This window comes from Dermacentor variabilis, chromosome 2, assembly GCF_050947875.1.
Source record: "Dermacentor variabilis isolate Ectoservices chromosome 2, ASM5094787v1, whole genome shotgun sequence".
In the NCBI taxonomy this organism is placed as follows: Eukaryota; Metazoa; Arthropoda; class Arachnida; order Ixodida; family Ixodidae; genus Dermacentor; species Dermacentor variabilis.
The window spans coordinates 16,428,868-16,454,795 of NC_134569.1; the positions used below are offsets into that span (position 1 = coordinate 16,428,868).

General features: G+C 40.3%; 2 protein-coding genes across 3 annotated transcripts in view; one reads left to right on the forward strand and one right to left on the reverse strand.

The window, feature by feature from the left end:
* LOC142571422 (late secretory pathway protein AVL9 homolog) overlaps positions 1 to 1,479 on the reverse strand; it is a 60,711-nt gene extending 59,232 nt beyond the window's left edge. The window contains exon 1 of the mRNA XM_075679757.1: positions 944 to 1,479. Coding sequence (XP_075535872.1) covers positions 944 to 1,021 — 78 coding nt within the window. The 5' untranslated portion in view covers positions 1,022 to 1,479. The remainder of the gene's footprint in view (positions 1 to 943) is intronic.
* Positions 1,480 to 1,594: 115 nt separating this feature from the next.
* PGAP3 (Per1-like protein PGAP3) lies at positions 1,595 to 25,616 on the forward strand. Of its 2 annotated transcripts, none has more exons than XM_075679766.1 (8): positions 1,595 to 2,378; positions 3,368 to 3,520; positions 3,914 to 3,976; positions 6,949 to 7,010; positions 9,592 to 9,728; positions 12,004 to 12,205; positions 14,143 to 14,325; positions 15,239 to 17,411. In XM_075679766.1, the coding sequence occupies exons 1-8, from the start codon at positions 2,007 to 2,009 to the stop codon at positions 15,552 to 15,554; spliced, it is 1,488 nt and encodes a 495-aa protein (XP_075535881.1). In that variant the 5' UTR covers positions 1,595 to 2,006; the 3' UTR covers positions 15,555 to 17,411. The 2 variants fall into 2 exon arrangements, with proteins under 2 accessions (XP_075535881.1, XP_075535882.1); XM_075679767.1 differs by lacking the exon at positions 15,239 to 17,411 and adding an exon at positions 17,418 to 25,616 and having other exon boundaries at positions 1,618 to 2,378.
* The last annotated feature ends 312 nt before the right edge of the window (positions 25,617 to 25,928 follow it).

The following is a 25,928-nucleotide window of genomic DNA, read 5'->3' on the forward strand; positions in this document are numbered from 1 at the left end:
AGTGATAAAGACAATGGAGACAGGCAACTGGTTCCAGAACTCACTTATTGTCATTTGGCACCAGGGATTTAGTGCAATTTATCGCTGAGGCAGTATTGTGTACCAATTGATGCCTACTTTTAATGAATGGTCGAACTGTCATTGACTCGCTGCTATTTCCTGTCAAGAACTCTTCTTGGTTGTGGGAGGTGGTTATATGGGCTCATGCAAGTGACAATTTTAGAGCGTGCTTGAATATGTGCTGATTGAACACTGTCTACATCTCATTTTCAAGCATATACAGCTTCGAACCTGGTACACTCGATCATGCTTTAATTTTACTAATATAGTTCAATGTGCAAGTGTCAAAAACTACACTTATTCTGAACAAGTTGGGAGAAATTGGCCAGTTCATAATTCTACATACCAGCGTAAGTTTTAGATTCTGCACCCAACTACTACAAACTACATATATAACAGATTTAGTCGGTACCGAAAACGAAACATGCTTCTATACATGTCGATCGCGTCGCCGAACTTCGACGGAGATCGATACAGTACACTTGCTTTCGGACTCCTATTTGCAGGGTACACACTGTCCAGATACCGAGAGTACAGCGGTCATATGCTAGGCAACTATCTGTGAGTGTAGTCTTCAGTCTCAACACAAGCTTGCAACGGCGACTGCAACAGTTTTCGCGGGTTGTGTTGGGGAGGGGAGGATCTAAATAAACAAGGGCGTTTCTTAAGAATACCATGAACAAATTATGTCGTTCTGGTGTTTTGCTTGCCTAATATTTCCCCCCTCAGTGATATCATAACCCCCTTTCTTCTCGCCTTTTCAGTGATGAAATAGAGCCCATAAGAAAGAGGGCGAAAGAGGAGTGCACAAACTGACAAATAGCAGATGCTCTTGTGCAGTCCCTCTGCAGGCATCCGCGTGACACTGCGGAACCCAGCTTACCTGGTACCCCTTGATGTGGTGAAACCCAACTACGACGACATGGAGAATAGGTGCCTCGTTAACAGGTGGTTTCTCCATAATCGCGCTCGATTAATCGATCCGCTGCAAGGCACGCAGGTTATACCACAATCAAGGACACGAATTTGTCGCTGCCCTCCGAGCCCTCCATTTGCAGTGGGCAAAATGGTTGCAGAAAATGTGAAGATCACAGATGTAGCAATTCGCAGGAAAATGCAGGAAGACCGTCGTCAGCGGCACGCAAGCACAAGCAACAGTCGGCGGCGAATCGGCACTCCTACGATGAGTCGATGAGCCAAGGTGGTGCATCGAGACCTCAACACATACAAGCGGGACATACATGTGTCGCTGACGGGCACACAATAAAAGTTGCCATGCTCACGTTGCAGCCATCACACAGCGTGCACAAATGTTTCAGGAGGGAAACGACAGAGGCTATGGTAAATGGTCCTTCCGCAGTCGCGTAGAAAACCATACGACAGGATCAGAGGCGCCTCCGGAACCTGAACCGAAACCGCTCGACGCGCCACCGGCGTGACGACAAAACGCATTTACGGTGAAAATTCTCATCCACCCACCACAATAAAACACCACTGTGTTTTTACGCTTATAAGCCAACTTTGCTTAAATTTTACTAACAATTTTTGGTGCACTCTTGCTTTTTATTTACTAAGCGTAAGGGCGACTGCTGCATTTGTCAACGCAAAAAGCATTGAGGTAAACGGAAACGAAAGTGAAAATAAACGGAAGAATTTGTGGCTACTGCATTTACAAGTCTGAGCTGCCCGTGTGCTGCCCGCATCTACCTTGCTGCCCGTCGCTGTATTCGTCAAGTACACCTTCAACATAACCTCATTTAATGTGCTTGGATTGTTCCCTGTGTAACGCGTGAAGAAGAAATGACATCACGTGGCACAGCAAGCGTTCTTTCTTGTCGAACTGGGAGCAACGCGGAAGCACTGGAACGAGAGCTGCCGAAACAGCTCCTGATACGACGTCGAGAAGCAGCGCCGCGCGCAATCGGCCGCCGCTTCCGTCAGTTCAGATGCTGATAAGATGGGCAGGACTACGGCGTCCTATCGGTTTCTTATTTTGTAAAGTGATGATCGGACCCTCGCAAGCAAGCGGCATCACTCGCACTGCGGCAGCCGTATCCTTGGCTGCGCTGCTGCTATGCTTGTTCGATGTCGTTTCCGCATCACCGGGGGATCAGAGTGCCGAGTACAAGTCGTGTCTACGACGATGCCGCAGCATCAACTGCACACAGGAGAAGCAAACCACCTTTCGCTCGGGTCAAGCGTGGTATCTGGCTCTTCTGCTCTGGGACTGCGCGGATGAGTGCCGTCACGAGTGCATGTGGCATGCTGTGGACGTGCTCCAGGCTAAGGACAAGCCCGTGCCCCAGTTTCACGGAAAAGTGCGTGCTAAATCGTAATGTGTCTGTGCCCCTTACGCCAGCTCTTTTGATTATGCGCACTATGGATCCTTGGCGTAAAGAACACGGCGCAGTTTGTCTTTCGGAGCTTATGTATCCATTGATGCAACGTCGGCGCGTATAGTGCGTTGCCTCTCTTCTTAGCACTCAGCGTATTCTTAAAGTCATTCTAAATTATTGAAAAAGTAACAGCCTACTTTAAGAACCACAAACGCGTTGGCGCTGGCTATGTTTGCGCTTAACATGTCTTGAGCTTTAAGAAGTTGTACGCTTTAATTATACTGTTAGCAGGGAAAGTCTGGATGCCAAATCAACAATCAAAAATTGCAAAGTGAGTGCACTTAGCGAAGTGGTCCATGCATTCCCAATGGGTCACAGATCGAATACATAGAGTAGCCAAACTACGCATACTGTGTTCGACCCTCGTTTACTATGTGTCATATTAAAAATAGACATTTGCCTACGTTAGTTTATCAGCCATATTGTTTCTCAAGAGAAAACAACGGGAGCACTATGCTTTAGTTCTTGAGGCAAGCAACTTCAAGGGCATATGAGGTAGGTGAGGGCAAACGATATGACCAATGGTGCTTTATGAACGAAAAATGTTGTACGTAGTTTGGTGTATTTGCTAAATTAAAGACATCTTGAGTTGAGTGCAGTCATCACGTGACTATTTCTGCATGTAGCATGGCAAAACGAGATGTCATGACATTATATCGCACTAGTTATGCCATCTGTCTTTCATAGAGACGCAAAAATAATTATGTTCTCCACTGAAAAGTAGGGCTCAAAGACAAGTAAACTGGAAAGGAGACATAAACACTCCTTGTACTCTAATGTGCATGTCCCCCTTACCACTCCTATGGTGATATGTCATTGTCAAGGTGTTATTGTGTATGTGTAAGGTGGGCACATGGGCATCTGCTGTTTTGTGAGCCACCTTACTGATATGAAATCTGCACAACTTGCAGTGGCCATTTCGGAGGTTCTACGGCATCCAGGAGCCAGCGTCAGTTATCTTTTCAATCCTGAATGGCATCTGCCACTTATGGATGTGGCGCAAGTTCAGGAGGCTTGTGCCATCTTCAGCTCCCTTTTATGTCATCTGGAAAGGGCAGGCAGTGGTGAGAAACGCTGTTGTTACAAACCTTGCTGAGAGCAAATCTTTTATATTATTTCACATTTGGTAGAAACTTTGACTGCTTTTGTCAAATGCTTTCCAAAGAATCTGTGAGACGCACAATCACCTTAGAGTGCCATTTGTTAAAGTGACACAAGTAGCTTTATTTCATGCAGTAAAGGACGGCTGCTTTAGAAGAGTTGAAGAGAGGCCAAAGTGTTGCCTAGGAAAAGTGTTGTTTTTAGTTCATCATGTGCAATACACTGTTTAGCTGTTGTTTTCTAGCTGGTGCTTGACCATGTGTGTCAAATGGATAGCAAGAGGTCAATTGTTACTTTGGGTGTGTACCATACTGTCTTAGGAAGAAACATTTCGTCACTGTTTATTTCTCTTTCAGTTATCAATTAATGCCTGGTTCTGGTCTGCTGTCTTTCATGCTAGGGACACTCCACTTACTGAGGTAATTATGGTGAACATCAATTTCTTTCTTTTTCTTCTAGGGTGTGTGTGAAGTCCAGTGCATTAGGTGCTTCTGCACACATATCTAGTACTCCAAAATTCATACACATTGCACATAGCAAGGAACAGTTTTATAAAAGGAGAAAAAAGTCCATTATAACAAAAATATGAATTTATTGTAAATAACGCGTCCAATTACATGTCAGGATGCCCTTAAAGGGCCCCTAGACCACCTATGATATGTTAAACACTTTTTAAATGAACGCATGCATCATATACAGAATACAGCAGCATTCAGCTTATGCGAATATGGCATCACTATGCATCGCAGGGAAGCCACAAATAATTTTTTTTTTAAATCCTGTTCTCTTGACTCCTCGTGACACCAACAGGGTGAGAGCTGTCGTTCGATGAGGGACGACAGCGCCAGTGTTGCAAGAGCTGGCTGTGTGTTCCAGGAAGGGAGGGGGCTCACCCATTGTTTGCCACTAATCCTTTCATAAAGCTTCTATTCAGTGAATGTCACATGGAAGGTGATTAGGTGTGGACATTAGAGGGGCCTTTCATCTAGTGTGTTGATTCAACCCATAGCTTTCACTGCACCACACAGGGTTGGTGAGAGTGTGTGGCGAGGAGGAGAGAATGCCTGTGGGGATGAAAGCAAAGGCGAACAAGAAACCGTAGCAGCTGTATAGTCATTTATCAAATGCCTGTAACTTTGCTATTACACTGTCATTTCAAAAAAAGTGTTAAGGCTTTATGTTTGGTAGACTGGTACACAGCTGCCACCACATAACAAATTTTTGAGCTCAAAGTGGTTTAGGGGTCTTTTAAAGGGGCAGTAATATATTCAGGTAAAGTGGTGCATTTAGTTTCTAATATACCAAGCAGGGATTATTTGCTTAGAGTAGAGGCTTAGTTTTCCAAGAAATTATGCTAATTCAAAGCATAGATGGCGAAATGTTGAATATCTCGCACCAGCTATTTGTGATATCATAGATTGTAGCAAAGACAGAGAAAAAGGAAAGGCAGGGAGGTTAACCAGATAGACAACCGTTTGGCTACCCTGCACAGAGGAAAGGTGATAAGAAATTGAAAGAAGAAATTTTACTAAGTCTTTTGGATTGTTTATCAATGAGGCTGAACTCTATCACATTTTAGGAGGAGTGAAAACATGGTCTGATTACTATTGCAGACTTTTGTGTACGAAAAGGATGATGATGATGATCATTATAGTGTTTTGTGGAGCAAGGGCCAAATATGATCAAAGAGCGCCGGGCCAATTACGAAAAGGATGCTAGTATACCAGAATAACATGAAATATTTGGCGCTGCACTGATGTTATCAAAGCAATAGATTGTGTGTGAAATTCACAAGATGATCTTCAGCATTCGTTCTCTCTAATAATTTCTAAGGGTGCACAAATATTTGAAAATTCAAATACACAACTAGTAAACTTTGCTGTTTTTGCTATTTGATTTGAGAATTTACTGTTAAAAATTGTCAAATAAAAGTTTTTGTTCTGGTTTATAGAGAGAAACTCTGATGTAAGTGTGGACTGTTCGAAATGATTCTGGTGCATGAGCCAAATGCATGTTGCGCAGAGGCACCAGTTCCTGAGTGAATTCTCAGGGCAGATAACCTATGCTCTATTTTTCTGTAAGAATTTCTGCCTCAATTTAAGCAAAAAAAATTTATTGTTTTGCCAATCTGAGCATGTTTGCATCCCTTCAAAACAATATGTACATCTGTGGTATTACACTTGTCTTCTTAAATGAATGCAACACTGTTTGTGAATCTAATGACATGCAATTCCCTTGTTTTATAAATGATTTTCACAGAGCACCAGGTAACTCAGAGTAGCTGTTTACCATGTGCAAGTTCCTCAGTCAACTGGATGTCCAGTTGTGAACTGCATTACATGCCTGTATCAAACACTGTAAATAAGCCCTTCTTTTTTTTTACTGAACAGTCTCCACCCAAACTTTATATTCCAATTTGTTTACGAATGAGAAAGCATTCCATATTTAAAGATGCTGAGAGAATATTATCAGTCTAGGTTGGACTTAGCGTGGTTCTAAAGCTCCTTTAAAAAAAAAAACATATTTCAGAGAAAAAATTTATTTGCTTTGAGTCACTGACACAATAGATTTTGCAATGTTCTTCATTAAACGTTCTGCATGGGTGCACTGGGTAGCTTTCGTAGTGGCATTCGATTGACAGATTATGACCAGAGGGTGTTGCTCACGTCCACGTGACAAATGCTACTGCGTCTGCAGTCATCACCTTCATTTCTAGGATTTCTGATGTTCACTCCTTGTGCATAGCAGCTTTCACATAACACTGCAAAAAGATGTTGGGATTTAAGTACAGAAATTGAGTAGGCCACAAAATGGAAGCCATCATGGTCAGTTTGCCTGCCTCAAAATTACCTGCTAATTGATGTCTGGTTGCAGTCCTCCAGAGTGGTGTAGTGATTGAAAAAAAGGTATTTATTTCAAGTTTTTATGCATCTGCAGTGCTGTAGCGTCTTTTAGTGTAATGTTGTTCCAACAAGAGAATGAGTTTGAGGTCTTTCAGTAATGGCACTACCAACATTAGGTGCACTTGAGTAGATTTTCATAAGTAGTGGTTGTTATGGACTGAAGAAATTACAGACAGCCCGCTGTTTGTATTGCCATCAAGGATGAACATGTTTGATTGTTGGCTCATATGGTTATAAAAAGAAGAGAGTGTTTAGAACTACACTAGAAGTCACTTTTCAGTCCTTTTGGTTTTGATGTAGTGGAATTGCATATCGCAAAACCCATGGTAGCGTTAGTTTCTCTCATAACTGTTATTTAAGACATTAATACCTTAAATATATACAATGTAGCTTGTGTTTGAGAGTGGTTTGGGACCTGCTATGGCCCCTTTTCTTTATGTTCAGCAGACTGATTGCCTCTCAAAACTTTCTTTCCATTTTTCATGTAGAAGCTTGATTACTACTGTGCCTTTTCCGTGGTGCTCTACTCGCTCTACAGTTTATGTATGAGGTAAGCAATACTGCAGAAGCCTGTACGCAAGAGGAGAAAAAGTTTTGTTGAACTCTCATGCTTGGCAGCATGTGACACAAAGCTTCACCACAGCATGCAAGAAGTTGCTCTTTACTGGTGCCAGGCAATTACATCGCAGCTTTTGCCATGGTGCCTTTCAACAGCGTTGCTTTTTTCGAGCGGTAGTGTCTATTGCTGGTTTCCAGTCATATTTTTACTACTCAAAGTGTTCAGGCATATTGCCACTTAATCAGTCATCACTTCATGGCTTCTTTGGTTCGCTGCACTAGTTGAGCAAGCATATGCCTGAGTCAAATTGTGTCTTCATTAAAGACTTCAAAGTTGAAGAGCTTTTCACAGAAATTGAACTGAACACAGTTTGTGAAAGCTTTCTGTCTAGCTCTAAAGCTGCCCACTGTCTGTGTCCCATGTAATAATGGGCAGTGAGAAATGTCAAGAAAAAAAAAGAGCCTCAAAGAAGCTGATAAAGCAAATTCAATGTTTGTAATGGACACTTTTTTGCATCTCCATAGTAATGTCATCATTACTGGTAATGATGTGCTTATATTACTGGTGATGATTGTTCATAATGATGTCATCATTACTAGTGCACCTTGGCTGATCACAGACAAGAGCTTTTCTTATTGGTGACACATCTTGGGAATCACTGTTACTACATTGTCAGCTTGAGCAGGGCAGGGCATATAGGGGAGTTTTAAATGCATTTCTATGCCTACCCAACAAGGAAACCTGTCCATCCATCACATTAGACGAATCGCTATAAAGAAGTAATGTATAAAACAAAATAAATTCTAAAGAAAGAATGTTCGCAGTGGTGAGTTTCGAACCTACGACCCCACGCTCAGAAGCCGAGTGTTTTACCCTCTGCACTAAACACCCATGCTTGCACAAGGTGAATATACCTGAACCTTATGAATGTGTTGTACTTGCAGTACCAGGCAACTATCAAAGGAAAACAGTCTCTATGAAGGCTTTGTTGAAAGGTTAGGTGATGGTCGAATAAAAGCCATCTCTAGGACCTCAAGTAGAGCGGTCTTAGAGCATTGTAGACATCAGGAACATTATGATTTTGCAAAAATTTAATTCCAAACCCGCCACATCCCTGATGGGTTTCAGTGGTCGCTGGATGACCTTTCCATTAGGACGTTCCTTCACAGAGTGAAATGGCACCAATCTCTGAGGGCTCATGTGCTTCAAGTCACGCAACACAGATAACTAGTCAATGAGTTGATAAGGAGTGATGAGCGGTTATATGGGTCTCATCATGGTTGATAATGATTCCACACAGATGGATAAGTTACTAAAGAGTGATAAGGGCTTATATTGGTCGGAGCAATTATTAGGTCAATAAGCACCGGTAAAGGTTGAGAAGGGTCGGATCAAGTCTGATAAGGTTGGCAGATAAGGCTTCATAAAAATTGGGTCGATTGCGATAAGGTTGATAAGGCTTGGATCAAGTCTAATAAGGTTGGTAATAACCAATAATGGTTGATAAGGGTCGGATCTAGTCCGATAATGTTGATAACCGATAATGGTTGATAAGGGTATATACTGGTCGGATCAAGTTTCATAACATTGATAATGACACCTGGCTGCGTGTAGATGAGCAAGCAGCACAATTCTTGCGCATACTTAGACAACTCAGAGTAGTTTCTGCGTGATCTTTTTCAATATGTGCTATAGCAACAGTATGTATTTGAATGAAGAAACTATAGCCAACTCCATATTGTTATAGTCATACTAAGGCAATGTATCATTGGTCATAAGTTTTAAGACCTCCTCAGCTTTCTTGGCCTGTGCCATGCACCCATTTAAAAGAGCATCAATGAGAAATGTTATAGTACGCTGGATTGATACTTTTGGTTTGGCTGTATTGCACTTCTGGCATACCAGGAACTTGGCCTTACTGTGACCAGTGTCTTGGTAAGCTCGAAAAGATGCAAGAGCTAAAGATGGCTTGGAAGACCTCATGATAGCTCCTCGTGACATTATAATGCAAAGCATATGTTTGGGACAAGTCACTGTTTCACCAATAAACAACAGGGCTACATGGCATTCTAAAGAAACCATAGTCTCAGCCTAGTCAATATTAAGAAAGTTTTCTCAACAAAAGTGGCTGATATATTTTGAAATCTCTGATCCCATACTAATATATCAAAGCTGTAGTATTTCAGGCACAGGCACAAAATTTGAGAAGAAAAACTTTTCTCTTCATTTTCTCCATGAATAACAGACCTTTCCCTGCAGAATTTTCTCTCTGAATCAAATCTTGAAAGAAGGTACATTGCCAGATTAAACTAACTTATTGTTTCTCTTTAGCAACACATTAAGGACTTTTACTACTTCTAAACATTTATACTTAATTAAGTCTCTTGAAAACATTCTACAGTAATTATTTGGTTATACATGAAGCAACAAAAAGAAAACTGAGTTTGTCGTTGTAAGGTGTGGATAAATCTTCCAGTGTTACTTTTTACATTTACCTGAACTTGCAAGTAACTTTTTACTTTGCTTACAGCAATGTGTTACCACTGCTTATTCTTATAAATATTGTTTGCAGAGTGCTTGGAACAAAAAACACGTGGCTGTCCATCTCAGTGACCATGCCTTTTGCGGCCTTCTTTGTCTACCATATTCAGTACTTAAACTTTGTGCATTTTGACTATGGGTACAACATGAAAGCCAATGTGATTACAGGCAAGTATGATAATGGCAACAGTGATTGTTCTTCTTTTAAGTGTGTCCTCCCGACTGAAGCATAAAATAAATGAAATTTAGGAACCATTTTCTTTTCCTGTACTACTGGCATATCATTACCTAACCAAATTGCTTGTTAGCATGTACATTGAAAAATGCTGCCGTGCGGACCGGGTTTACAACATTAAGTTAGGCTTTTCACTATAAATTGCATCATATCCTCATTTATTGCACACACAAATGCAACAACCATAATCAGGGAAAAGTTTTCATGAACCTACTACAATATCTGATGATGTAAGAATAAATGCAGGGTGTCTACCAACCGGGAAAACGGGGAATTCTTGGGGATATTGAATAGTCTTTAAATACTCAGGGAACTTGTGCTTCTATCAGGGAAAATTAGCTGTCATTTTATTGAAAGGGAACGAAAGTCGCCCTAATAGCGGCATGCTGGCTCGCGTAAAAGAGAGGAATCGTAACGAATTGTCCTTGATGCCGTGTCGTCGGCTTGAGGAGTTGCCAGTGTACAGTCAAGGACCAATTTTCCGGACGCCCGATTTTTGGGACGTGCCCGATAATGCGGACGGCTTCGTGGCACCACGTACCCCATAGAGTCAATGTATAAGAACGTCTGAAATTTCGGACGCAAGAACCCTTCGCCGTCCGATTTTCCAGAGTTTTTACCGCGACCGCAGGTTCCAAACGGCATTAATCATAGCCAACACCGCCGTTTTGATTATCTCGCCGCCTCAAACGGGTGCTCTCGCACTCAGATCCGCTGGCAGCCGTAGCCACCACCGTGGCAACGCGAGGCCTAGCTGCTTGGACCTTCACTTTTAAAGTTCTTGCCATTCGGTGTCGTGTATTTCACTGAAAGAATTCGGCGCTGTCAGCAATAGAACCGACTCCGCCTCTGTAATCCTCGCGATTGGCTTCGAAGCTTCTAAGCACGGCGCGTTGCATAATGCCGGTTCACTAAAGGCAACTTCGCCTCAGTACAGCAATGTTACGCGGTGAAACATACGTGAAGTTTTGCGGTGAAGCTTAACATGCGTGGGAAGGGGCAATTGTCACGGGACACAATACGTATTCCTTAATCATACACGCGTGCACCCGCCGCCTCCTGTCACAGCACAAGCACCGATATGCCTTAAAGTGCACTGGTAGCCTTTCAGGGCTTTTTCGTACGTGCCTGTGGCGATTTGACCCCTTAATGGCAATAGAAAACATGCATTTATTTTTTTTTTTCTGGACTACCCGACTTTTCAGACGTCTTCGCGGCCCCTAGGGAGTCGGAAAAAATCGGACGTTGACTGTACAACTGACCAAGAATATGCTTCAAATGGTCCGTGAGGCGAACGCGCGGCGGCACGAGGATCAAAACAGAAAGCACCATCGCATTGAGGAATTATAAAGGAACTGTGCCGCCTCTTCTTTGAAGGAGCTTGAGCTCAAAAAGTGCTGGGCCGAGATGCACGTAACCCTCATCCAAATCAAAAACTCCACAGCAAGAACTGCCGGACTATTCCTTAATAAAGTTTCTTCTTCTTCTTCTTCTTCTTTAAAGCAGTGAAACGCAACACAGGCATTATGCGCTGGCTGAGAGTATGTCAGGACAGTTGAGGTTGACTTTCAAGCTGCTGAGACAATCTCACTTGTCACAAATTTCGAGCCCAATACCAATGAGCTTGCTATCAGTTGATAGAAATAGCTCATCTTCGAAAATATTGGCTTGTGTATGCATCTCTCTTTATTTGTATTTGAATGTTATGACTTGATTTGCAATGGGCTTTACCATCTTTTTTTTTCGAATATATATTATTCACTGTGCATTTTAGTCACCCCTCTGTTCAGTTTTCTCTTTTTAATAATATAAACGCTACTCCTTACTATTCAAGCTGGATTAGGTTGTTTCTTTTTTAATTTTTTAACATGCTTACTGGAGAGTGATAGCATTGGGCAACATGGTGTCAGCCCGTCTTGACATAAAACAAAGTTCTGTGTCACTCGGGGAATTTTTAAAAATGTCAACTTGGTAGACACCCTGTTAAACCACAAACCAATAAAGTGCAACTTAATTACTTTCAGACTTCATTGCTTGCCTTCCTTCATTGTTGTCCATCATCACAATTTCTTCAGCACTCTGTGTACCCAAAGATCTGCTGTCCATTTTGCCAGTTTGCTAGTGTTTTGGGTGAATTCATGGTTGAGAGCTGCTCATGTAAGAGTTCCATATTTGCAGTGTTCACTGATACGTGGACCATTCGTACAGGTCTGCTCAACTCAATTGGTTGGCTGGGCTGGTGCTGGCACCATAGGAAGCGTGGCTACATGTGGAGGGGCACCATCGTTGTGTTCATGCTGGACGCTCTGCTCTTGCTGGAGCTGGGCGACTTTCCTCCATGGTGTTTCCTGGTCGATGCCCATGCCCTTTGGCACCTGGGTACTGCCCCACTGCCTCTCCTGTGGTACAGGTATGCCATGCATTGATAACACTAGGAATGAAGGGAAGTTGACCACAAAAGGTGTGATTATTGGATAAAATTATGTTTCTGATTCTATATTGAAACCTTGTTCACTGAGGGAAGTGACCAGAAACACCAAGCAGTTCTTGTAAAAAAGTGTAGGCTTTCTTTAAAACTGATGGTAGCGCTAGAAAGGACAGACACACGATGAAAAGATGACACGACGACGAGGAAACGCTACTGACAACTGGTTTGTTTTTCGAAAAAGTTCTATATTTAAAAGAATCACAACACATGCGCGCAACCTTCCTTTTTAGCGCTACCATCAGTTTTAAAGAATGCATCACCAACTAGCCCAGCACCAAGTTTTATTGAAGTGTAGGCACCACCAACAAATTAAAAGAAAGTGTTTTCGTGACCATCCACACAATCTGTGCCATCGTAGTGTGTGTAGGAGTAAAGCTGCCAGCTGAAGTATTCAGCATTTTCTTATTACAATAAGATAGTGCAAAAAAAAAAAGAATAAGTGGAATAAAAAGAAGTCAGACACAAGACTTGCCTCTCTTACTTTCGTTTGTATGTTTGGTCAAGGCTGCTTATTTGGTTAGATAGTTTAGGTTCACTTCTTCAGGAGGAGGAGAAGCTTATGTGGCGCACATTGCTAATGTTGAAGCTGCACATTGTTTTCATCAGGTTTTGGCATACACTGCATCTTTAGCAGTGGTAACTATCAATCAATCAGTTGTTATTGTTTCTGATACATATAATGACATGTTATTTATATACAGGCAGGACCCCAGAGCTCTATCAAGAGTTGTAGCAGGGGTCTGTTTTTTAACATGATTACAATAGCAAGGGGAAAGAAAGATACCATAGTATTCCAATAGCTTTGTTATAGATGTGTACAAAATGTTTCTTTCTTCGTTAACATGGTTACTTTTGTAAGTTAACCAGATGAATGCGTACAAGTTGCTTATATAAATAAAATGATGTGGATAATTTGATGCTGAATGGTAAAGTGTTCCACAGTTTCACAGCAATATAAGAAAATTAATATAGTCCATAGTTAGTGTTTATGTAGGGTATGCATAATAGTACTGTTGAGATAGAACTTATGTTAACATTATTGATAGGCATAGAACAGTGTTATGTAAAAGTTTGTAAGCAAATAGTAAAACACGACAATTGATATAAACTGTTATCGGTTGTGTGTTTAGTAATCCATAAGCATATGAAACTCAGTCAATTTTCTTTTAATAAAAAAGAGGAACATGTAGCGCTGTGTTTTGTGGGTTTTCAGCATTGTCTGGTAGGTTAATCCCTAAATTGCTATAGCATGTGTAATGTGTGTGTGTGAAAGAATAATATAATGTTAATGTTTTCAACTGGTAAGTGTAACATAACCTATGAAGAAGATATATTTTTCTATAAATCTAAACATTTGTGTGCCATGAAAGCTGTGCATCCAAGTGGACACTGAGAAATATTGTACTACTGACTCTTATTTAAAGGTGTGTTATTCATTACAAGCGAGTTATTTGATATAACATGTTTTTAGGGGCAAAGATAAGATAAGATAAACTTCTCACTAATGCCGCTTTTAGCGGCATTAGTGAGAAGTTTATTTGCATGAAACAAGAATGGTATTATTTTTAGGGCTGCTGTAGCTTTGTCATATAATTCATTTTCATTTCTCGCTGTCATAAATATTTTAGAATTGTCTGTGTAAAGGATACATTCTTCAATTATAATAGATGGTAGATCATTAATGTAAGTTAAGAACAAAAGTGGCCCTAGAAGCTAGTGAAACTCAATTAACAGGCCCTCTCTTTGAAGTTACATAAGGAGAACTAATTCGAGGTGATAATATCAGTGCGAGTGAAATATCAGTCAAGCAAATTAAGCTGACCTTCTTCTTGTTTATTTTTATTTTATTTCCTGCACAGGTTTTTGATTGATGACAGTCTCTATGAACTGCACAAGGAGCAAAATGCTGGAAAAGCTGCAAATGGGCAGCGTCACTGGTTCTTCCTGGGCAATGAGAGCATGAAGAAGACACCAAAAGATGTTAAAGTTTGCAGCGAAAAGTTTGCTGCAGGCCATTGCACATCTTGCCAAAGCCATGAAGAGTGAGTGCCAGGTATTTGTACTCTGAAGCCCGTGTTTAGCAAAGTCTTCCCAGGAACAAGAGGCAAATTTGTCTGGATGCTCAGTTTCTTATGCCTACTTTAAGCACAGCAAGGATGCACAATGCCTGTACTATTCATAACAGCCATGGCATGGTTTAACTCATGGCCTACTGAACTCCAGGAGCCGTATCCTGTAATGCTTTGATTTTAGAAGAATTCGCTTTGCGAGCAGTGGCTGGTAGCCCCCTGGGTGACACCATCGCCGTGGGGCGTGCACGCATGTTATGACGACGTCACGCACATGTCAATCCTGCGGAAACCAAATCCATCGTCTGCTACAAAGTGAAGTTGTGCAAAGTGCTTCGATGAGAGCCTGTGCGTGCCATGTGCATGGGTGAGATCAGTGTTCAGAGAAAAATGGTGGCGATGGTGACACCTGTGGTGGCTGTGTTAGTGTTTAGTTGGGGTGGGCCAACTTAAATTCAGGGTTGGGCCAACTTAAGTTTAGACGTGGGTCAACTTGAAATTTGGGGGTGAGCCAAGATTAATTTGGGGGTGGACCAACTTAAATTTGGATGTGGGCCAACTTATATTTGTGGGTGGGCCAAATTAAATTTGGACGTGCGCCAACTTAAGTTTATGGGTATGCTTACGCATACTTAGACAACTCCAGTGGAGTTTCTGCATGTCATGTCAACGTACAAAGTACCACCTAACGGCCAAATGCCTCTACCACAGTAAACAAGATATGCTAAATCACTCACCACCAGTATGTTACACGTGTGTTTAATAATGGAAACCACAAACTTCATCAATAGCATCAACAAATTATTTTTTTATTTACCCAGTTTATTTGCCAAGAAGCGTTCCTAATTTGCTATGTTTTCACTTGGTTTGTGATGTTCACTTCCAGAAAAAAAACCTGCGTGCCGATTGGTTTCTGTCCTTCCGCTCGTGCTCATTACGTCAGCGCACCACCCAAATGTGACGCCACCACCAAACTGAATTCTTCAGAAACCGAATCATTACAGAATACGGCTCCAGACCTGCACAGATCTCCCTGCTCCAGAATGTACGAGCAGAGTGGTGCTAGTTATAACCTATTTGCTCTTGTCTGCTTCTGCAATCTCTTACAGCGCTCATGCCGCTATTTTGGCACACCTTTAACCGTCTGTTTAAGCAATCGGTCGATTACAAAAAATGCTGTTTATCACATCGTATGTACATAATTACGCAGACTCTCGACCACGAAGCAAAAAGCCCTCGGCAGTACGTTTGCTATGATATGTTAATATTTGGAGGTTGCATGTAGCTGGCAGTGCGTACCAGGCAATCAGTTTCTCGTAGTGTGATGTACGGACAATTGCAACAAGTTTTGTGAGTGGAACAGTCGGTAACCCACAACGACAGTGACTACAGTGCATGTGTTTGTTCCTGCTATCTGTATCTCGTCAGTTTCTGCACTGTAGTCGCTTTCTTTATGGAAAATTACTACTTTGATTGTGATCGCGATTGTGGTCAAGATGTTGCCTGTCAGGAAGTTTGCATAATATAAGTATTGATTCTAATTGACTCATCGTACAACATCTTAAACAGCTTAGACTTATCGGTTTCATAAAAGCTTGACAGTGCATATTTGGTGTGCCAAACAAACATGTAAACAATCACTGCATCTGTTAATTCTTTTTTGTTGCGTGGAGTGGCGCGAAATTTCCGCATATTTTGTGTACTGTTTTACATGTTATAACATAGCACTACATTAAGTACAGTGTTGGGCTGCTAAGCACAATGTTGCGGGATCGAATCCTGGTCATGGCGGCCGCATCTCGATGGGGCAAAATGCAAAAACACCCATGTACTTAGATTTAGGTGCATGTTAAAGAACCTCAGGTCATTGAAGTTTCCGGAGTCCCGCGAAATGGCATGCCTCGTAATCAGATCTTGGTTTTGGCATGTAAAACCCCATAATTTAATATTTTTTTGCATTGAATATACTTTAAAAAATTTTGACATACCTACTATTTGTTGTCTTTGCAAGAAATTGTCACATGTGCTAGCAGTCCACCACAGCAGAAGAGCTGGCATGCACATTTGAATGCCACCCAGCCGCCCTTCAAGCAGCAGATGAACAGGTCATAAAAGTGCCACCTGCGGCCACCCGTTGAACAAGAGTGGGTGCAAGCTACTCCCATAGAATCCAGATATCTGTGCAGGTTTGGAGTTACAGTAGGCCGTGGTTTAACACCACAATGAAAGTTATTTTAAAAGAGTTGAATATTGGGCTAATTGATACTTTGATGTAAAAACCACCTTGAAATAGTGTGCAACGGTACGGCACAACAGAAAGGAAAATGAAGACAGTTTTCCTTTCTGTTGTGCTGTCCGGTCGCACACTGTTTTGAGATGGTTCTCAAGTGGAAGATTAACAATACTGAAGCATTGAGTCTGAAAGGCTCACGACACTCGCGATTTGAATTTCACTCACTCAGTTTTCTGTTGTTCTAAGCTCCCGGCATTATTGTACTCATATGTGCATTTTGAGCTTGTATTATATCTATACTTAAATCAGCTATTTCATGGTGGTATCAGGGGTGTGATCAAACTTTTTTTTATTGAATATATAAGCAGTGTTGTCTTATAGATATCAGTGCATCACCTTATGCAGCTGTTAGGCTATACAAAGGGAGCTGTTAACATATAGTAGTATTGTGATGCAATAAATGCAATGGTTGGCTTTTCAGCAACTGTTTTGCATACTATATTGCGAGGCCATCCATTGCTAATCTCAAAGTTGCTAAGTAGTCAAACATTATAGCTGCATATATTTAAGCCTGTAATGCTGTGTGAGACAAGTTTCAAGAAAACTTCAAGACAGTGTTCTTATTCAAATTTCATTAGAAGTCTCATGCACATTTCTATCAACTTGTAACATTTCTTTCAATTTATTACAAGCTGGCTTCACATTATTAAGTTCTGTACTTTCAGCATTGCTTTTGTATCTTCACATTAGCCTGAGGGTAGCTCAAAATGAGATCATTGCCAAATTAACTCCAGTATTGTGTGCATTTGGACCAAAACGTTTTCTTCCCTAGGTTTCTCATCAAGGCCAAGGTTACGCAGAATGGCAACAGCATCGGAGAAGATTCCCAGAAGTGTGTTTGACCAGCTCGGCTAATGGCGTGGCACCCATTCAACAACACTGCCTTGTTCATGTCCTTTTTCTTTGCTGCTATGGTGCGAGTGCGAAAGGTGGTACCAAAAAAGAAGCAAGTTAATTGTTGCATGTTGTACTAGGGCTATCACGGAAACTTTGTAGTAATGTACCAGTTTTTTTTTTGTCTACGTCAGAAAAGAGAGCAAGGAGAAGTTAGTATTGGCCATATAGGTTACAGCCAAGTGCTGTTCTTCTAATGTGTGGATGTGTACCAGACAAATTATGTTAATTACCTTGGTACTGCAGTGGTCAAGGATCATGAAAGCAGCCTCATGTTAACTGGGTGTGAGCTTTGCTTACTTGAAATAGTTTTGCTTTGTGCCTCATGAAAAATACACAATGCTTCATGCTTGTTGACTCCTGCAAGCTCTTGATCTAGAATTGGAGCACTGGTTCTACATACTGCTCCAAAACTTATTATGCTGATAAATTAATTAGAGAAGGTGCACTTAATTTGTGCTAGCAACATACTAGCTATGCTGCATTAAAATATACAGTTGCACCTTCACAGTATTTATACAGCACTCATAAATTGAAACGCAAACTGCAATGAAGGCTTTTTGCACATAATTACATGAAAGTGTGATGTGTAGTAGCTGTGCAGTCGGTTTCTAAGGGTCGAGTAGTCTCAAGTATACGTTTTAGAGTCTGTATTAAGCCACTGTTAAAATACAGGTGAAACTAGAAACAAAATAATGCCTTGGAGTAGTTTCACAATTGTTTTCATTTGAAGTTATGAGCACTGTAAATGCCCCGAGATATCACAGCATACTTTATGGCATTACTTGTGGCACTTAACTTTCACATTGCATGCAAGTAGTAAGGCTCCAGATAATTTTTCTAAGGATTAATTAGAGAAAGCAGTTCTGGATACTTTATAGGACCTTTTTTCAGCAATGGTGGCATTGATTACTTAAAACTATTGCTTTTTAATGGTTATAAAAAGAAGGATTCATAGCTATTTTGCACTTCAAGTAATTTGCCCATGATTTTTTTACTTCTCGCTTCGACATTCCTGGTTTGGATACAGTTGTTTTTCATATTTAAGTTGTGAATTGCTGCTGCTGTCTAAGCAAAAACTATGTAACCTTTATTGCTTTCCCTCACTGCCACATCCTGAGGCAATGCATTGACGACTTAGCAGCTAGTCATTGCAGAAAAGCAGAGCCTTTCCTGCACTGTTAACAGAGTGGTATCAATAGACAGGCAATACCTGCTTTGCTGAACATGGTGGATTTCACTTGTGAAACCAAGACAATCGATTAAATTTCTCACCTGAAGACTGAAGCTTACTAAAAACGAGTTGCAAATGCTCTCACAAAAGCATAGTAATACACTGTACTGTTAAACAGTAACCAAGAACCAATATGTAGTAGTGCCAACACTTTTTTATACCCTTTATGCAAGAAGCACCCTGAGCTTAGCTGTTATACTGAGCAATTTATTTGAGTATATGTAATTAAGAAGTGACCACAGTTAAAAAAAAAACATATTGTGCATTTAGTCATAGAAGTTTGTAATTTAGTAGTAATATAGAGTGCTTTTTAATATTTAAGCAATAGCAGATTCAGTCTGCATACTTCAGACACTCCAGTAATTAACTGCATCCATATGTTCCGCAATAACCAAACAGGTTTATGTCTTCACGCAGGTTAGCCAGACATATTACAGCCTAACAGCCACATGCAATTTGCAACCTGTGAATTGTCCAAGTCGTGCAACAGAAGTTTGTTTTGCTTTTATGTGTTGTACATCCCAAAGCTTGTGTCATATTGAGAGAGTAGTAAATCTTAACTTTTAACCAACTACCTCAAAATTTTACTTACTTTCTTGTGGAACCTGCCTCAAGATGTGCACATTAAATATTGGCTTGTAATTAAATGTTGGTGCAACTGACAATGGATGCCTGAATCAGGAAATGACAGTGCCGCAGTTATTGGCTACAAGCCGTTATATTTTACAGCAAGGTTTTATGCCTGAAAGCAAATATCCTGTGCTTCAGTCATGGCTTAACATGCTTCACAACCATTCAGCATAGCATTTCCATGTTATTGTGCAGATGATTTGCTACCTGAAAATTTAAAGTCAATGTTGAAGAATGTGGCATTTCTAATGAACACTTTTTAATGCATCATCTTTCTTAGCGGCTACCAATGTGAAGTGTCTGTGCACAAGTGTGCTCAATTGAGTGGACTGTGGGCTTGTCATTTTACAAGTTTTAAGCTTTGTAATCGCAGCTTAAGTCATTCTTGTTGCTTCCATTCACTTTGCTTGCCTTCCGGAAACATTGAGAACCATGAAGAGATTTTTAAAAAAGGCTTTGATGCAGTAATTTATTGAACAAGATATAATCTAGATGTTGCCTGTCTTGTACTAGTCAAATGCAATAATAACAGGAATAACTTATTGTACTGGCCTTAACTACAATTATCTGTATGGCTGCCACTTATCTGTGGCAGGACTAGGCAAGATACTCAAAAACTGTATCCTTGATACCAGCACTCAACTACCCTAAAGACTGTATTTTGGTACCAATGCAGGATACAGATGCAAAATTCTGTTCCGATACTATTTCCAGTAATTCAGTTATCTTATGCACTTCAATACATTGACACAATCACTGAGCAGGGGTAAATAAAAGCAGGGTTTGTTTTCTTAGGTCCTTTTGATGAAGTTATTACTGGGTTTAGTTATTTCTGCTGTACTTTCAGCTATTGTGTTGGTAGCAACGCGAAACAATGTTACATTGGTTCACTAAACCTTAAGCTCACTTTCATTGCAGAATATTTTCTACTTCCAACTCCGCTCGTGTAAAACAGGTGTTAGAGGTTTCAGCTGAGCATTCAACCCTGCTACAGACCTGGAGTTGCTTACTGCACCACAAGGTGTTAAAAGATGAGACTACAGCAACAAGTATATAGCATATTCAAGTTTATCAGTGCCAAGCAGTGTTTTTTTTTTTTCATTACTGTTGCAATTTTTCTAGGACTGACATCAAAAGTGTTTTTTTTTTTTCAACTTCTAGATGTGGGTGCATTGTCACATTAGGCTGCACAATAGCCAAGTCGAAGGCACTTGACGTGCCATTTGTGTACTTGTCAAGAAATCATCATATTCACAACTGCGCTTTTGACACCGAGTTTTTACCCTGATCTCGTTTGGTTAGGCACTGTGTCAAAGCGTCTTCCGAGCATATCAGCAGACCTGCGGCAGCCATCTTGTATATTTTTGTCTGTCTCGCTTGGCACTCTTGCGTGCTCCATTCAGCGAGCTCGCTAGCGAAACGGAGGCACCCGACCACTCGCAGCTGAGCGTTCAGTGCACGCACACTTGAGCCTCTGCTCGCTGGCTGAGAGAAGTGGGGCACAGGAAATGTTCTGCTGAAAATGTCTATTAGAAATCAAATGTTTTTTTAAGAACAAGAGCACTGAAACATTTCTACACTGAGCCAGCGCTTCAAAATAGCACTTTGAAAGGAAAGAAGAGCTTAGACACTTGACAAAAGTGCATTAGTGCAACGTCATTACTTCTATTATTAACACTTGTGTCCTTGTGCCAGTCCTTGAGGTGTATCATTGTCACCTTTGCTAAGTAGTGCACCTTAACTTTTAAGATAAAAAATTTTTCTGAGGCCAACCTGTTCACCGCAGCTTTATCTGGTAGAGTGTCAACATTAAAACTATAAACAAATGAAGTAAAATGATGGCACATTGTAAATTCATCTGTGCTAGGTACTATACCACTTCTTCCACGTATTTCATGCAGTGTGGATTGTATGAAGTAAGTCAACGTTTGAAAGACATGAAATTTTCTTTATGTGACAGTCAAGAAGTCCAGTGCAACATCATTGTGAGATGAACAATGCAGGGAACAGCTTCTGTTGCAGTTTAGGAACATGTTAAGTGTGAGAGGTATCACTTGTTACCAGAGTGAGAGAGAGAAAAAGTCCTATGCTGATAAGCAGGCTTACTGCATGGATGATTTGGCAATAGAAAACATGATGTGAGTGAAGCAGGACATGGTGATACAAAGACAAGACAAGTAAAGAGGCATCATGACACAGACATGTTCTCAAGATGAGCACAATGTCCTGTCTCTATACCATGCATCATTCACATGGCAGTCCCTGTTACTGAAAATGAAGTGAATAGCTAGAAAGGCATTTTTATTTATGTGCTGCTGCTGCTGCTAATGACAATATATGTGGGGTCTTTTTGGCACAAGGGCCAGGAATGGATAAAGAATGGCATTTGATATGCTGAACACGAAATTGCTCAGACTGTTTACAATTGTTTGTTGTTGAGCAAAAATATGGGTGCTCTTGATTGTTCTCATGGTAACCCATTTTCACCAAGACAGGATATTTGTGAATACGTGAGAACTGGTTTGAAAAAGTGCATTTGAAATATTGCATGTGCACATTTGTGGAAAAATCAAGTATTTTTGGCATAGTAGTTGGTACTCAAAAACTTATTCTCAATACTTCAGTTAAATTGATCCACACTGACACAAACAATATATTTTACAATATATCTTACTCAAGTAAGATATACTCCTGGACATCTGTAGTACTGTTCAGCCTTGACATGGGGTGACAACATATCGTTTTAACCTTGCAGATTGTATAGTAGGCAGCCAAAAAGTTTTGTCTATCTTATACAAATAAAAGTTAGCAGGTTGTTTAAAATTTAGACTGCTCACATATTGTAACTTAATGAATGATAAGTCAACAAGCCTTTAAAAGAAGTCAGCAAGGATTTAGATTATATTTATCACACATTCATATTATGTAAGGATTCTTTAGAGCTGCATTTAACCTTTTTGTCCAATTGCTATTGGCTCAATGTATGTCATTCACCCACTGAAGCCTTTGTTAAAGTGGTTATCTAACTCCCATGCAGTTATAGCCTAGCTATCTATCACTTCAAACTCTCCTTCTATACTGTTTTTGTTTTACTATTCCAAGTGGCCAGAATATCTTGTTGTTGTTCTTGATCTTTTAAGAGTGTCACTCTGAACACCATAAAACAGAAGAGAGGCAAATAAGCTTTTACATTAAACCTTTATGGGTGTATACTTTATTTGATAGATGTAAGAACAGAGTATACCTACACCACATTGCTCTAGACAAGCTGCGCTGAGCTCATCAAAAGTATGCAAGTTAATGAATGTTACCAATGAAACAAATTTGTGAAGAGCCCAAGGGGAACAATATTGACTGGTAGGGGGTGAGTGAATGGTTTAGTTTTTAAGTGAAATGATAATGAATATTAAAGAACACAGGCCTTCATATATCAGGTTATACCAAATATTTTTGCACATCTAAAACAAACTAGGAGCAGGGTAGTGAATAAGAAAGAACAAGGGAAGGGCAGATTTTTTTTCTTAGTATACATAATGCCATTTGCAAGTGCAAGTCTCTCAACCAAGCTTGCAAATAAGCAAGAGTAAAGTGTTGCTAGAGTTTGCCTGATCATTATGCTGACAGTAATTGAACAAAGGAACATCAAGCTCGTTACCTGGTACTGTAACTTTGCAACTTCAAGCTTTTTTTTCATTTGGAAAAAAAGCTTGACATTTTTACAGTGCCATGCATCACATTAGTAATGCAGACATGCCGAGTTGCACAAAGAGAACAAACTTCATATAAATGACAGATGACAACAGCATGAAAAATCTTGCCAGTTGGTATAGCTTCATGGTTGCAACAGCGTGACTAGACATGGACTGAGTAAAAGGAGGGGACAAGAGAAGTGCCATGTGTCCTGCTTTTACTCAGTCCACGTCTGGTCACGCTATTACAACGATGACAGATGACAGGTTCGAAAGCAGCTGGAGGACAAAGCACTTTAGTTTTTCATGTACATTGCAAAAGAATAAAACATTATTTGGAGGCTAACACAGCTATACCTTTTGACCTTTGCTGTAGGAGATAATAATCATTTGTTAAAAATGTAGGTGGAGGTGTTTTTGGCTAAATTGGCTAATCATAGATTTACGGCTCCAGTAAATAGTTTTGAAATGCATTGCCCTTTGTCCAAGTGTGGCAGGTTCAAAGAATCGCAGTCAGCCCTGTGTAATCGGCTGTGACCAGTTATTCAAAGAAGCTGAATGTCGAATTCTACAACTGAAATATGCTATATGTATTTGAAATATTGTGTAACATTTTTGCATCCCTGCCAGTGGGTTTTATTCTTTTTTGTTTGTACTTGCTTGTGAGAAATCAAATGCAATTCTATGCATATTTTAAAATCTTTAATTGGTAGGGTAAGCTTGTGGGGATGAAAAGAAAGTGCCCAGATGTCACCGAAGAAGAGAACAGCGTTCCGAGTTGAAGATTAATGAACACAGAAATCCATAACATCAGTATGTGTAGTGTCTCTTTAAATGTGGCTAATTATTGTTTCTCTTATAATGTGGCTGCTGTCCCTAGAAAGATAACTCTTCAGCTCTTCTAGGTCACTACAACAATGTACGAATTATGTATCATATGATGTGCAAACTGAACAAATGTTTTCAATCTACCTGCGTAATATTTGCTCTTCTCCAAGTGTGTAATGGTTGTGCTAGATCACAATAGTCCGCCATCATAAGAAAAGCTGGTCAGGACAAGTTTAGAGGCCAGGGAGCTTGTTTGCAAGTTAGTCTTTCAAATTAAAAAAGAAATGTGGTTGCCTGGAGATGCGACTTTGCAAATTGAAAGTGGTTTGCAATCCTTGGTGTGGTTGCACCTTGGCTTTACAGTAAGCTCCAGGTTTGTTAAATGAAGAGAGAGCTGACAGTGGAACAAAAAATGGAATTAGTGATCTTTCAATTGTTCTCTGCTGCACATGCTTATTCTTGATGCTAGCAAAGAAAAAGGCAAATGTGACAATTCCGGAGGCACAGACGTGACACTATAATGAAGGTTTTCAGGCTGTTCGCTCTTCCATTCCATCAAATTGTGGTTGGCCTTGATTTTGAGCCAACTAACACCACCAGGCATTCTGTAATACCCTGCATGTAATGAGGTTTCTTTCCTCCCAGATTTTAGTAGATTTATTTCTTGTACTTGGATACCAATGTTTATTTTTGATATTTCTGTCTTCTTTTTATTCTATGCAAGCAAAAACTATTTTCTTTGTGGCTGCGTTATATGCAGATTATTTTTTTTCTTATTTTGGTCCCAAAATAGCCCCTTGCATTATGTTTGTGTTCGTGTTGAATAATAGGCACAGTTCCACGATTGTGTGGCCCAGCGATTGCACTTGCTTCTTGAGAATAAAATTTTCATTAAATGTTTCGCAGCTCAGCATATTTGCTGTATTGTGATGTAAGCAATTTAAAGCCTAAGCTCCTCACTGGTTGCACATGTTGAAAGACAAAGGGTCAAGTGAGAGTGATGCCACTCTTTGCTTCCCTGTGGCCTCTAAGCTTGACCTGGCATTTTATCCTTCATCCTTCTGGTGGGGCATCAACGTCCTCAAGACTTGGAGAAAAATACCATGTGCCTTGACTGCCTCCAGAGATCAATGATCATTGTTGGCATTGATTTGCTATTCTTCTACTCAACATTCCGAAATGCTTGTTGTTCACCGTTATCAGCATACGTGCACAGCCATAAAAATGCATATGTGGATTTTTTTTTATGGTTAGAAAAAATGTTACCTTTTATACTCTTTCGTGGCATATCCTGTTCCATTGTAAAGTGATTCAAAATGATGTAGTACACTACTGTAGTGCTTGTGTATAAGAAGGACCATATCCTTGTTATGTAGGCAGGACATGTTCTGGAAGCATTTCTTTTGTGATTGCAAAGATATTATGTTAAGCTGTTAGTTGTGACTGTGCAGTTTGTCTAGTCATCCACTTTCACAAGTCATTGTTCATTCCATCTAAAACTTCACAGCTATTCAAGTAAATTGTGTCTGTGTATATACATGTGCATAATATTTAGGCATGTGGGCAATGACAGCTTGTTTTGTATTTTCATGTTTCAAGGTAGCAGTCTGTTAGAGCTTTTTGGTAAGGGTATTTAGTACATTTTTGGCCTCTGCTTACCTCGTATTTTGGACATTATTAAAAGCATTTACACAGATTTGTTTCCGTACTCACTTCTTAAGTTTTCTCGACGTGCACTGTGTGTCCTGTCAACCCCATATTTCCATGTTTCATTTTTGTTGACAATTCTAACAGAAAACTTTTTTTTCTTGTAGATTTTTTTTTTCTTTCTAAACCTGTAAAAATGCAGTAAGAAGTATTACAGTCCAGCCCACTTATAATGACCCTTAGTGTAATGAATGATAGTTTATTAAAACAAAGATAGCATGATGGTCACAATTTTCATGTGATCTATAGCAGCATGTCTCGGAACACGTCGTGGCGCCACGCTCTTTTAGAGCAATTAGAA